Source organism: Oncorhynchus keta, chromosome 30 (assembly GCF_023373465.1).
Source record: "Oncorhynchus keta strain PuntledgeMale-10-30-2019 chromosome 30, Oket_V2, whole genome shotgun sequence".
NCBI lineage: Eukaryota > Metazoa > Chordata > Actinopteri > Salmoniformes > Salmonidae > Oncorhynchus > Oncorhynchus keta.
The window spans coordinates 8,892,986-8,907,645 of NC_068450.1; the positions used below are offsets into that span (position 1 = coordinate 8,892,986).

The 14,660-nt window shown below is 42.3% G+C and overlaps 1 protein-coding gene across 1 annotated transcript in view; it reads left to right on the top strand.

Moving 5' to 3' along the window:
- The first annotated feature begins 842 nt into the window (after positions 1–842).
- The window catches only part of LOC118373299 (probable E3 ubiquitin-protein ligase MID2), a 125,776-nt gene continuing 111,958 nt past the window's right edge, over positions 843–14,660 (top strand). Inside the window, exon 1 of the mRNA XM_052486956.1 lies at positions 843–854. Within this exon, the coding sequence (XP_052342916.1) occupies positions 843–854 (12 nt within the window). The remainder of the gene's footprint in view (positions 855–14,660) is intronic.

Sequence of the window (14,660 nt, forward strand, 5' to 3'; positions counted from 1 at the left end):
TTCAGTCTGTAAAGGGAGGGAGACCTGATGATGTAGAAGTAAAGGGGAGGGAGACCTGATGATGTAGAGAGTAAAGGGGAGGTCTTTTAGACCTGATGATGTGGAGAGATAAAGGGGAGGGAGACCTGATGATGTAGAGAGTAAAGGGGAGGGAGACCTGATGATGTGGAGAGTAAAGGGGAGGGAGACCTGATGATGTAGAGAGTAAAGGGGAGGGAGACCTGATGATGTGGAGAGTAAAGGGGAGGAGACCTGATGATGTGGAGGGAAGGGAGGGAGACCTGATGATGTGGAGAGTAAAGGGGAGGGAGACCTGATGATGTGGAGAGTAAAGGGGAGGGAGACCTGATGATGTAGAGAGTAAAGGGGAGGGAGACCTGATGATGTGGAGAGTAAAGGGAGGGAGACCTGATGATGTGGAGAGTAAAGGGGAGGGAGACCTGATGATGTGGAGAGTAAAGGGGAGGGAGACCTGATGATGTGGAGAGTAAAGGGGAGGGAGACCTGATGATGTGGAGAGTAAAGGGGAGGGAGACCTGATGATGTAGAGAGTAAAGGGGAGGGAGACCTGATGATGTGGACCGACAGGCTGACTTACCCAACAGCAGCAGCCTGTCAGGCTTTAAATGGCAAGGTCCTCAGAACCCACGTGCCCTGCACACACACACACACACACACACACACACACACACACACACACACACACACACACACACACACACACATTTTCTGGCCCACAGGTGCATGTGTCCAGGACTGTGATTACCCAGAGCTCAGATCATTGGGAAATTCCTCCCATTGTGTCTATTCCTGATATCAGACAATGTTGTGGAGGATTTCTGATGTCGCCTGAAGTGAGTCAGGGGGGGGGGGGTTGGAATCGGTGATGGAGCTTGTGTACAATTTCAACAGGGATTCAATTCACTCCCTTAAATGGCAATTGGTTTGGACCGTGTCTCCACATACAGGCTGATAGTAAAGTCCTGCAGTCTGCCATCAGCTGGCTGTGGTCTCTTTCTCTCCAAGAGTCTTTCCACCTCACATCATGTCACTTGGAAGCTGTGTGAAGTACTGTATAGTAACGTTGTACATGTTATGTTGATGGACTGCACTAGTAGTTTGTGTTTAACTACACAGTCTGGTACATTACAGTAAGTGACTGCTTTTTGAAATTAAGTTCATCTGATGTGTAACTCAATCCCAAAAACTGTTTTGCATGAGTACCCTAAATAATATATGTTGTGACCAGATGTAATGCAGGTTTTAAATGAGCTTCTATGAAAAACCTTCAAAACACTTCAGTTAATTATTGATTCAGTTGTCATCTTACAGGTTCATCAAATCTACTGTTATAATGTTTCTATATCTCAGGGGAATAGATAGTCTCCTGAAGCACACACACACGCACACACACACACACACACACACACACAATATACACACACACATATCCCACTGAAACACACACACACACACAGACCACTTAAACACACACATACACACACACACACTAGACACACACACCCCTGAAACACACGCACACACACATATACACACACACACCCCTGAAACACACACACAAACACCCCTGAAAAACACACACGCACAGACCCGTTAAACACACACACACACACACCAGACACACACACACATATACACACACACATATACACACACACACCAGACACACACACTTCTGAAACACACACACCCCTGAAACACACACACACACAGACCCCTTAAACACACACACACACACACAAACACACACCCCTGAAACACACACACACACACACATATACACACCAGACACACACACACGCCCCTGAGACACACACACACACACACACACACACACACACACACACACACACACACACACACACACACACACACACACACACACACACACACACACACACACAGATCCCTTAAACACACACACACACACACACACACCACACACACACACACACACACACACACACACACACACACACACACACACACACACACACACACAGATCCCTTAAACACACACACACACACACACACACACACACACACACACACACACACACATCCACACACACACACACACACACACACCCTGAAACACACACACATATACACACACACACACACACACACACACACACACACACACACACACACACAGATCCCTTAAACACACACACACTAACCTAGGCCCTGTGTTTATGTTCTCATATAGATCACTCAGAAAAAGGGTACGTCCCGTTCACTACATAGTGTACTAGTTTTGACCAGGGAACATAGGGCTCCGGTCCAAAAAAAAGCAGTGCACTATATAGGGAAGATGGTTTCATTTGGGACGCGGGATTTTTTTGTTGTTGTCTTGTACCATTTCCCGTGGGTTGTCATGGTTATCAAAATCAAACATGGACGTCGCTGAACTGGTTATTGGTGGAAGGAGCAAAAGGACCTCTGTCCGCTGAAAGAATGTGTGAAGAATATAAAAACACATTTGTATACAGTGTCTCCAGGGATGGGTCAACGGCGTGCAGAACACAAACGGCTGGCGTCACTGGTAATCCGTGTCTTTATGTTTCACGAGATGTTACACCCCGTTATTTGACTCCAGAGTCCTCGGTGGAATAAGGATGAGATGCTGCTGTAGAAACTATAAAGGAATACTGTTTATTCTATAGGCCTGAACTTAACCCTGATTAATAGCAGGTCTGTACAGTATCTGATTAATAATACTTTACCCTCAATAATAGCAGGTCTGTACAGTATCTGATTAATAGCAGGTCTGTACAGTATCTGATTAATAGCAGGTCTGTACAGTATCTGATTAATAGCAGGTCTGTACAGTATCTGATTAATAGCAGGTCTGTACAGTATCTGATTAATAGCAGGTCTGTACAGTATCTGATTAATAGCAGGTCTGTACAGTATCTGATTAATAGCAGGTCTGTACAGTATCTGATTAATAGCAGGTCTGTACAGTATCTGATTCATAGTGTCTTAAGTCTGTTCAGTATTTAAATATATTTAAATGGAACCTCGTTCCTCAAAAACATCCCAGAGGTCAACTCTGTAGATCGAGAGGTTTATTACTGAGTTCCCAAACTACTAGTTGACACTCTGTCAAGGTGCAATGCAGTCAGCATTCTGTTTTTCCTGTTTTTTTGTATCATATTGTACAACAGCTGATGAAACTAACACTGTAAAAGTGTGAGAACATTTTATTTCCTGATTGTTTCTGGTTGAAATGACAATCTACTCAGGAGCTTGAAATCAGCCTGTTTGCATGGACAGAAGTTTATTTTATTATTATTATTATTTTTTAACCTTTAACAACTTGTTATTTTCAATGACGGCCTGGGAACAGTGGGTTAACTGCCTCGTTCAGGGGCAGAACGACAGATTTGTACCTTGTCAGCTCGGCGATTCAACCTTGCAACCTTTTGGTTCCTAGTCCAGTGCTCTAACCACTAGTGTCAGCTTGCCTGGTGACATCAACAGGCAGTAAATTGGTTAATGGACCAAAAACAAAGAGTTCCAAACCACTCTGCCAATGACAGCAATACGTTTTCCCCTCCCCACTCAGACCATCCAATACAGTCCTTGCTTCCCCCAAAAATGTTTTGCTAAAAAGTCAAAATATTTGTGTCCATTTTCATGGAAAACTATTAGGGGGTATTTAATTGATACCCAGAAGTGATTTGATATTGATCTACAAACGGATGGGAATATACTGTCTGTCTGAATATGTCTGAGTCCCACTCAAGACAAGTCAAGCCAGAGACCTCAGACACATTACCTAAACATTCATCCCTGTGTCACGGGATTCTTCTGTTGAAGGAGAGGCGGACCAAAACGCAGCGTGGTTATTGTGATACATCTTTAATAAAGATGAAAATAGAACAATATACAAAAACAAGAAACGTGAAAAACCGAAAACAGCCCTATCTGGTGGAACAAACACAAAGACAGGAACAATCACCCACAAAACCCAACACCAAACAGGCTACCTAAATATGGCTCCCAATCAGAGACAAAGACTAACACCTGCCTCTGATTGAGAACCATATCAGGCCCAAACACAGAAACAGACAAACTAGACATCCAACATAGAATGCCCACTCAGATCACACCCTGACCAAACCAAACATAGAAACATACAAAGAAAACTATGTTCAGGATGTGACACCCTGAGAAAGTAACAAAGCAACTCTTTCATGTAACAACTGTCATCCAGATTCCCAGAGCCTGTATTCAGCATGTCACCATCTACAGGACCTCAACTCTGCTGAAATATCAACCGTACTCTACGACTCATAATATAAACTGTACTCTATGACTCGTAATATCAACTGTACTCTATGACTCATAATATAAACCATCACCCACAAACCCCAACACCAAACAGTACATACAACAGGCCCAATATCAACTGCATTTGTACTCTAACACCTGCTGATTGATTCATAATATCAACCCACTCAGATTCATAATATCAACCAGAAACATCAAAGAAAACTATGATTCATAATATCAACCGTCTTTCTAACGATTCATAATATCAACCGTACTCTATGATTCATAATATCAACTGTACTCTATGACTCATAATATAAACTGTACTCTATGACTCATAATATAAACTGTACTCTATGACTCGTAATATCAACTGTACTCTACGACTCATAATATAAACTGTACTCTATGACTCGTAATATCAACCGTACTCTATGATTCATAATATCAACCGTACTCTATGATTCATAATATCAACCGTACTCTACGATTCATAATATCAACCGTACTCTATGATTCATAATATCAACCGTACTCTATGATTCATAATATCAACCGTACTCTACGATTCATAATATCAACCGTACTCTATGATTCATAATATCAACCGTACTCTACGATTCATAATATCAACCGTACTCTATGATTCATAATATCAACCGTACTCTACGATTCATAATATCAACCGTACTCTATGATTCATAATATCAACCGTACTCTATGATTCATAATATCAACCGTACTCTATGATTCATAATATCAACCGTACTCTATGATTCATAATATCAACCGTACTCTATGATTCATAATATCAACCGTACTCTATGATTCATAATATCAACCGTACTCTACGATTCATAATATCAACCGTACTCTATGATTCATAATATCAACCGTACTCTATGATTCATAATATCAACCGTACTCTACGGCTCATAATATTATAATAGCTACTGCGTCTATAACCTTTCAGTTATTTTACAGTCTGTAGAAACGAATGCCCTCGACCACACCAAGGACTAAATGTCAAATACTGAATGGCCTTCCTACTGGACTGCACGTCTAGTAATTTTAGTATTCATTTAATGGAGTTATTCACATTGAGAAATTCCTTCCTCCTCCTAATCCTCCATTGTGGACGTAATTTAAATGACTGGATTCCTGGCTGCTTTCACATGTTTTGTTATAAACGTTAAATACGCAAAGGGATTTTTAGCTCTCTGGCTGGTCTCTGGTGAGGAGGAGTGAGTGACGCTGTAGACATGTGTCCTTTAAACCGTTCGTCGTGCCTTTGTCTTGTGGCTATTACGTCTTTTTTTTTTTGTCCAGTCGGATGAACACTCCAAACAGCCTATCCGACCACTCGGAGCTGTCCTCATGGTCCTAAAGCATATTGTAGCCTCGTTTTGTATCACATTCCAATGATAAAACTGGGAGGGGGACAAAACCTAACCCCCCCCCACAGGGTTAGGATATATCCTAGGTCTCTGTTATTTATCCCTGCATTACTATTCTATAGTTCTACAATCCCCCACTTTGATTACAAATGTTGCCTTGGCTGAGAACATTTTCATCTTCATTAAACTGTGTACAGTACAGTACTCTACTGTATGTTGAACTGAAACTGTAAAAGACTATCAACATACTCTGAAGTTCAGAACAATATTGAGTCCTATCTATCAGAGAGGGAAAACACTCACAAATCATCATGACTGACTTAAGCAGATTTCTCAGACCAGACTCAAATCAAATCAAATCAAATCAAATGTATTTATATAGCCCTTCGTACATCAGCTGATATCTCAAAGTGCTGTACAGAAACCCAGCCTAAAACCCCAAACAGCAAGCAATGCAGGTGTTGAAGCACGTTGGCTAGGAAAAACTCCCTAGAAAGGCCAAAACCTAGGAAGAAACCTAGAGAGGAACCAGGCTATGAGGGGTGGCCAGTCCTCTTCTGGCTGTTCCGGGTGGAGATTATAAAAGAACATGGCCAAGATGTTCAAATGTTCATAAATGACCAGCATGGTCAAATAATAATAATCACAGTAGTTGTCGAGGGTGCAGCAAGTCAGCAGGTCAGTTGGTCAGTTGGCTTTTCATAGCCGATCATTAAGAGTATCTCTACCGCTCCTGCTGGCTCTAGAGAGATGAAAACAGTAGGTCTGGGAAAGGTAGCACGTCCGGTGAACAGGTCAGGGTTCCATAGACGCAGGCAGAACAGTTTAAACTGGAGAAGCAGCACGGCCAGGTGGACTGGGGACAACAAGGAGTCATCATGCCAGGTTGTCCTGAGGCATGGTCCTAGGGCTCAGGTCCTCCGAGAGAGAGAAAGAAAGAAACTCAAACATGGTCTCCCTTAAATGCCTCTCATTTAATTGTGTTCCAAACCTGTATTTGTGCCTCCATGTGAAACAGCATTGACGCTTGTTACCCAAAAACCCTATCAGTCTCAGGAGAGATGCTCTGTGGAATATTATCCTCATTCAAACCACTGTTCTGTTCCCAGCAGGCTCTGGTTACTCACATCTGACATGTACACACACACACACACACACACACACACACACACACACACACACACACACACACACACACACACACACACACACACACACACACACACACACACACACACACACACACACACACACAGTTCTGAAGTTAAGCTTTTTGTCATTGTACTTTCTTCAATTTGAGAAGATCCCAAAAGAATTAAGACAAAAGACTTTGAAGTCAGATCGGCAGCCTCGGGACATTCTTATGCTGTTATTGTTGCTGTTGTTGTTGTTATGACCCAATGATGCAGTGGCCAGTCTGAGAACATTATGCAGGGATGACAGCGCAGTAGAAAGAAAGGCTTAGAATTTAAGCAAACATCTCTTTATATTTAGAACCCAACCACATTCTGTTTTAGAATATACCCTCTTTCATGTATTTAATTACATTTTGTTCCCTTGGTTCACTCTCTCTCTCTTGCAACTCTGTGTATAAAGATCCTTGTTGTTCAGGCATTACTGTAGTGTACTAGCTCATATGATCAAATAATACACAATGCCTCTTCCTGTTGACCATGAAGCCTCTTCCTGTTGACCATGCCTGTCTCTTTAAACCATATGAAGCCTCTTCCTGTTGACCATGCCTGTCTCTTTAAACCATATGAAGCCTCTTCCTGTTGACCATGTCTGTCTCTTTAAACCATATGAAGCCTCTTCCTGTTGACCATGTCTGTCTCTTTAAACCATATGAAGCCTCTTCCTGTTGACCATGTCTGTCTCTTTAAACCATATGAAGCCTCTTCCTGTTGACCATGCCTGTCTCTTTAAACCATATGAAGCCTCTTCCTGTTGACCATGTCTGTCTCTTTAAACCATGAAGCCTCTTCCTGTTGACCATGAAGCCTCTTCCTGTTGACCATGTCTGTCTCTTTAAACCATGAAGCCTTTTCCTGTTGACCATGAAGCCTCTTCCTGTTGACCATGAAAGCGCTCTAAAGGGATAATACCTGGGAGCGACTAGCATGATGTCATAGTGGGGATGACATAACGCTATTTGATAGACTGTCAGTTGTACGCTGTGGCTGTATTAGAATTGCTTGGCCCTGTCTCTGTGCCATCAGTCCATTCCTCTCCTCCTCTCTCCTCTTGTCCTCTCCTCTCGTTCAGGCTCTTTAAACACGTGGCTACTGTCGATTTCCACATCCATCAGCTCACATTGCCTAGCTTGCAGCTCAAGCTTGTGTACTTAAAAACTCATGGATCCCACTAATAACATTGCCTCCCCTCTATCTATCTATCTATCTATCTATCTATCTATCTATCTATCTATCTATCTATCTATCTATCTATCTATCTATCTGTCTGTCTGTCTGTCTGTCTGTCTGTCTGTCTGTCTGTCTGTCTGTCTGTCTGTCTGTCTGTCTGTCTGTCTGTCTGTCTGTGATCCCACACCGTTGGAATTTCACCCAGTAGATATGGGAGTTTATCAAAATTGGATTTGTTTCTAAATTCTTTGTGGATCTGTGTAATCTGAGGGAAATATGTCTCTCTAATATGGTCATACATTTGGCAGGAGGTTAGGAAGTGCAGCTCAGTTTCCACCTCATTTTGTGGGCAGTGTGCACATAGCCTGTCTTCTCTTGAGAGCCAGGTCTGCCTACGGCGGCCTTTGTCCCATTTTGTGAATTCTTGGTTGGTGAGCGGACCCCAAACCTCACAACCATAAAGGGCAATGGGTTCTATAACTGATTCAAGTATTTTTAGCCAAATCCTAATTGGTATGTCAAATTTGATGTTCCTTTTGAATGCATATAATGCCCTTCTTGCCTTGTCTCTCAGAACGTTCACGGCTTTGTGGAAGTTACCTGTGGTGCTGATGTTTAGGTATGTATCGGTTTTTGTGTGCTCTAGGGCAACGGTGTCTAGATGGAATTTGTATTTGTGGTCCTAGCGACTGGACTTTTTTTGGAACACAATAATTTAGGTCTTTCTGAGATTTACTGTCAGTGCCCAGGTCTGACAAAATCTGTGCAGAAGATCTAGATGCTGCTGTAGGCCCTCCTTGGTTGGTGACAGAAGCACCAGGTCATCAGCAAACAGTAGACATTTGACTTCAGATTCTAGTAGGGTGAGGCCGGGTGCTGCAGACTGTTCTAGTGCCCGCGCCAATTAGTTGACATATATGTTGAAGAGGGTGGGGCTTCATCTGCATCCCTGTCTCACCCCACGACCCTGGTGGAAGAAATGTGTGTTTTTTGCCTATTTTAACGACACAATTGTTGTTTGTGTACATGGATTTTATAATGTCATATGTTTTACCCCCAACACCACTTTCCATTAATAAGCATAAGAAGACTTTGCCTTTGTTTTGGTTTGTTTGTCAATTAGGGTGTGCAGGGTGAATACATGGTCTGTCATAAGGTGAATGCACCAATTTGTAAGTCGCTCTGGATAAGAGCGTCTGCTAAATGACTTAAATGTAATGTAATGTTTTACGGTAATTGGGTTTGTCGTACGATAATTTGGTAAAAAGCAAATTTGACATTTGCTCAGTACATTGTTTTCACTGAGGAAATGTACGAGTCTGCTGATAATGATAATGCAGAGGATTTCCTCTAGGATGCTGTTGACGCTTATCCCACGGTAGTTATTGGGGTCAAATTTGTCTCCACTTATGTGGATTGGGCTGATCAGTCCTTGGTTCCAAATATTGGGGAAGATGCCAGAGCTAAAGATGATTTTAAAGAGTTTTAGTATAGCTAATTGGAATTTGTTGTCTGTATATTTGATCATTTCATTGAGGATACCATCAACACCACAGGCCTTTTTGAGTTGGAGTGTTTTTATTTTGTCCTGTAGCTCATTCAATGTAATTGGAGATTCCAGTGAGTTCTGGTCTTTAATAGTTGATTCTACGATGTGTATTTAATCATGTATATGTTTTGCTATTTGTTCTTTGTTATAGAGCCAAAAAGATTGGAGAAGTGGTTTACCCACACATCTCCATTTTGGATAGATAACTCTTCGTGTTGTTGTTGGTTTAGTGTTTTCCAATTTTCCCAGAAGTGGTTAGAGTCTATGGATTCTTCAATTATATTGAGCTGATTTCTGATGTGCTGTTCCTACTTCATCCGTAGTGTATTTCTGTATTGTTTTAGTGATTCACCATAGTGAAGGTGTCGGCTCAGGTTTTCTGGGTCTCTGTGTTTTTGGTTGTTTAGGTTTCTCAATTTCTTTCTTAGGTTTTTGCATTCTTCATTTGTCATTGTTGTTCATTTTGTTTGGTTTTCTATTTGAGATTTTTAGATTTGTTGGGAAGCTGAGAGCTCAAATATACTGTTAATATACTGTTTCTACTGCCAAGTTTATACCTTCACTATTACAGTGGAACATTTTGTCCAGGAAGTTGTCTAAAAGGGATTGAATTTGTTGTTGCCTAATTGTTTTTTGGTAGGTTTCCAAACTACATTCCTACCATCTATAGCATTTCTTAATATTACTCAGTTCCCTTGGCTTTGATGCCTCATGATTGAGTATTGCTCTGTTCAGGTAGACTGTGATTTTGCTGTGGTCTGACAGGGGTGTCAGTGGGCTGACTGTGAACGCTCTGAGAGACTCTGGGTTGAGGTCAGTGATTAAGTAGTCTACAGTAATACTGCCAAGAGATGAGCTATAGGTGTACCTACCCGCGAAGCCTACCGTTGACTATGTACAGACCCAGCGTGCGACAGAGCTGCAGGAGTTGTGACCTGTTTTGTTGGTTATGTTGTCATAGTTGTGCCTAGGGCTCATATGGAGGAGGGAATGCTGTCACCTCCAGGCAGGTGTTTGTGCCCCTGTGTGCTGAGGGTGTCAGGTTCTTGTAACCTAGAGGGCAACCAGTGGGTCCTTTTCCTCTATACCAGGTTTCTTGTAGGGTGACAATGTCTGTATTTCTGTTTTCATTGATAAAGTCCAGAATCCTGCTCTTTAGGCCAAAGGCAGATGACCTCAGGTCTTGGATATTCCAGGATGAGATAGTGAAGGCTTTGAGTTCCATAAAGTGTCCAATGTTGTTTGTTGTGTGGTTTGGCCTCAGGCCAGTGAGTGTGAGCAGAGCCTGCTGAGCATCTGGTACATGCCATTGGCTTGGGCTAGTGTAAGAGTGGGGGTTGGGCCTGTTTTCCCGCTCGATGCCTGGGTGTATGTGTGACTTCCATGTTGTGGCCCTCTTTGCAGGAGTGGGGGGCATGGAGTGGGCAGGAGGGGCATAGGTCTGATCTGAGGGGACCTAAATGGAGTGCGGTCATGGTTGACTTGGGGGGGTGTTGATTGGTTGGGGGGGGTGTATGTGGCTGGTGGTGTTGTGGACTGGATGTAGGTCCTCTTGGTGTGGGTCCTATGTGAAGGGGGAGGGTGGGGGTCCCACAGGTCTGGGAGAGTGTCTCGCTGGTATGGGTGGGGTGTCTATTGATCTGTTGCTCCTGTATGAAGTGTTGGGGCTGCGTTTGAGAGAGATGTCCTTTAGAGTCCGGGCAAAGGTGGGCACTGCTGCCTTGTATAGGTGGACCTGGTCATAGAGCATGTTCAAGTCCAGGGTGGAGTGATGGACCAGGAAAACATTTGGTTTTGAGGCACAGTCATGGGAAATACTTGCGTTTACCCGTTGTATGGTAGCAGGGTGGAAGTCTTTTTGTGGTAGCAGGGTGGAGATAACCACTTGTGCTCTGAGGAAAGTAGAAGAAGCTTTTTCAATCACTCCCTTCAGTGCTGTGGCCACCCTTTCCTACTGTGCTCTCAGGTTGTTTGTGCCTGTGTGTATTATTATGTGGCTGGGTGACCCTAGTTCATCCTCAGACAGAAGATCTAGGGCGCGCTGGGTGTTTGGACACCAGAGTTTAGACACACTGTGTTTGGGGATTTTTTTTTTCCCCCCGTATATATTTTTTTGTTGTTGTATATATTTTTTTGTTGTTGTATATATTTTTTTGTTGTTGTATATATTTTTTTGTTGTTGTATATATTTTTTGTTGTTGTATATATTTTTTTGTTGTTGTATATATTTTTTTGTTGTTGTATATATTTTTTTGTTGTTGTATATATTTTTTTTGTTGTTGTATATATTTTTTTTGTTGTTGTATATATTTTTTTGTTGTTGTATATATTTCCCATTTGAGTCCATAAGGAGAACAATCTGTGTCTTGTGTATGTCCTCAGTGGGTGTGGGGGGGGGGGAGTTGTCAGGAGGGCTATCAGGGTGGCTGACAGGGGGGTGCTCAGAGGGGGTGAGATCCCCTTGTCACGCCTTGGTCATTGTATTTTGTGTTTTCGCTATATATTTGTTCAGGCCAGGGTGTGACATGGGTTTTTTGTGTTGTCGTATTGGGGTTTTTGTAGGCATTGGGATTGTGGTTGATTAGGGGTGTGTGTAGTTTAGGCTTGGATGCCTGAGGCGGTTCTCAATCAGAGTCAGGTGATTCTTGTTGTCTCTGATAGGGAACCGTATTTAGGTAGCCATGGTTTCACTGTGTATTTTGTGGGTGATTGTTCCTGTCTCTGTGTAGTTTCACCAGATAGGCTATAATTAGGTTTCACGTTCCGTTTGTTGTTTTGTATTATTTAAAGTTATTTCATGTATCGTCATTTCTCTTCATTAAAGACATGAGTAACCATTTCGGTCCGACTCTCTTTTGACAAACGAAGAAGGCCGTTACACCCCTGGGCTTGGGGTTCTTCATTTCTCTGTTCTGCTGTGATGTCAAGGCTTTAGTCGGTAGCTGAGGTGGGCTGGTCTGCTGGCTTCTCTGCAGGGGTGGCCACCTCTCTCGTGGGTTGTTCTCGCCATCCCCCTCACCCTCTCCCCCAGCAGTCTGATCCTCTCCTCTAGTGCTCTGTTCTTCTCCTGCTCTTGCTTTTTATATTGTTGAAGTTGTCTCACCAGTCCAGAGTGCAGATATGTCTCTTTCCATCTCCAGCTCTCCGGGTCTGGTTAAGGGGGTGTTGTTGTGCTGGACTGTTGTCTGGGTCTGTGCTGACTGGAGTGTAATCACCTGCTGTTCCGGCTCCACCTGCCTTACCTCCAGCTGGGTAAATGTATCCTTCATTCCAATGAGGGGGTAGCACTCTGTGCTGGGAGGTTGAATTTCTGCTTGGGTTGCTCGTCTGTGGGGTTATATAATGAAGAGGTCTGGTCTGACCCGCTCGGGGTGGGTGTATCTTTCTCAAGGGAGAGCATCCAGTTTGGTTTTAAGCTTTTGTAGATGACATCGTAAGACTGCAGTTCTCCTGCTGGGCTAATTCTTTGATTAGGTGAAAGTCCAGCTGAAACTGTTTGGGGTTGCCCTGTACCATTACTGTTCCAGACTTATAGAGATGTATATTAGCTGACTCAGATTCCTCGTTGTCTAGTATCCTGAGTTTCCACCCCACGTTAACAACCCCTCTCCTAACAGAGGGGTAGTGTGCTAATATAGCACTGTGCCATGTAAGGGGGTGGTTTGTGTGGAAGATGGGGTTGCTGATGTTCCCATTTTTATAAGAGTCAGTAAAAAATGTCTCTTGATTTTTCATATGGAGCTTCATTTTGTGATCGTATCTTGCGTTATCATTCTTTACACACACAGGGTACTGTATTTTAATTACCTCTGAACAGTGAGAGGCAGCTTGAAAGGCCTCTCCATTTGGTAGGAGTAGACTGTGAGACTCTCCTGCCATTGTTGGGCTAAAGGGCTTTGACACCTCTCACTTGACATGTCAGTGCTAATTGAAGCTGTATCAGACTTGGCAGCCTTAATTTAGCATTCAGTCCTTATAAAGTAATGTCATGTATTTTTCTTCTTAGCTTTTGGAAACAAAATATAGGTTCAGACTAAACATTACTCATTCAGTTCCAGGTTGGACAGTGTTTTCAGGTTTCTGTTGTTTTCCAGAGCATTTGCTGTGTCATGACGTTGGCCTGGGGATAGATTCATGACAGTCATAAATACCTCTCCCCCCCTTTTTCCTCTCTACCCTACTGATGTTACATTTGCAAACCCCTTGGTTAACATAGAGATTCTGAGAACATCAGAAGGTGGGGGGGAAATGAACAATATTCTGGTAATCAGACCAATTGAACATATGTGGTGGTACTTAATGAATATGATGTCAGTTCGGTTGTCATCTGAGACATTCTCATCAATGATAAGATGACATAAACACTACAGTGGAAAGTCTACACATCAGAGTTATCGGATTCACATGGAATTGTTGTTCAATTTAAATGTTTGAATATGAAATTATTCATGATGGGATGAAATGTGATTCGAGCTTCTAAATGAGAGATTTGGGTTTTCATAAGGTTAGGGCTCTGCTCAATCAGTGGCCCGTCCCTGTGACCATAATTTGCAAATAAATTCATAAAAAATCCTACAATTTGATTTTATGGATTTTTTTTTCTAATTTTGTCTGTCATAGTTGAAGTGTACCTATGATGAAAATTACAGGCCTCTCTCATCTTTTTAAGTGGGAGAACTTGCACAATTGGTGGCTGACTAAATACTTGTTTGCCCCACTGTATCTATCTGTCTCTCTTTATCTATCTATATACTGTATGTTAACATTGCCAAAGCAAGTGAAGAAGATAATATACAAAGTGAAATAAACAATAAAAATGAACAGTAAACATTACACTCACAGACGTTACAAAATAATAAAGACATTACAAATGTCATATTATGTCTATATACAGTGTTGTAACAATGTACAAATGGTTAAAGTACACAAGGGAAAATAAATAAACATAAATATGGGTTGTATTTACAATGGTGTTTGTTCTTCACTGGTTGCCCTTTTCTTGTGGCAACAGGTCACAAATCTTGCTGCTCTGATGGAATTGCTGTG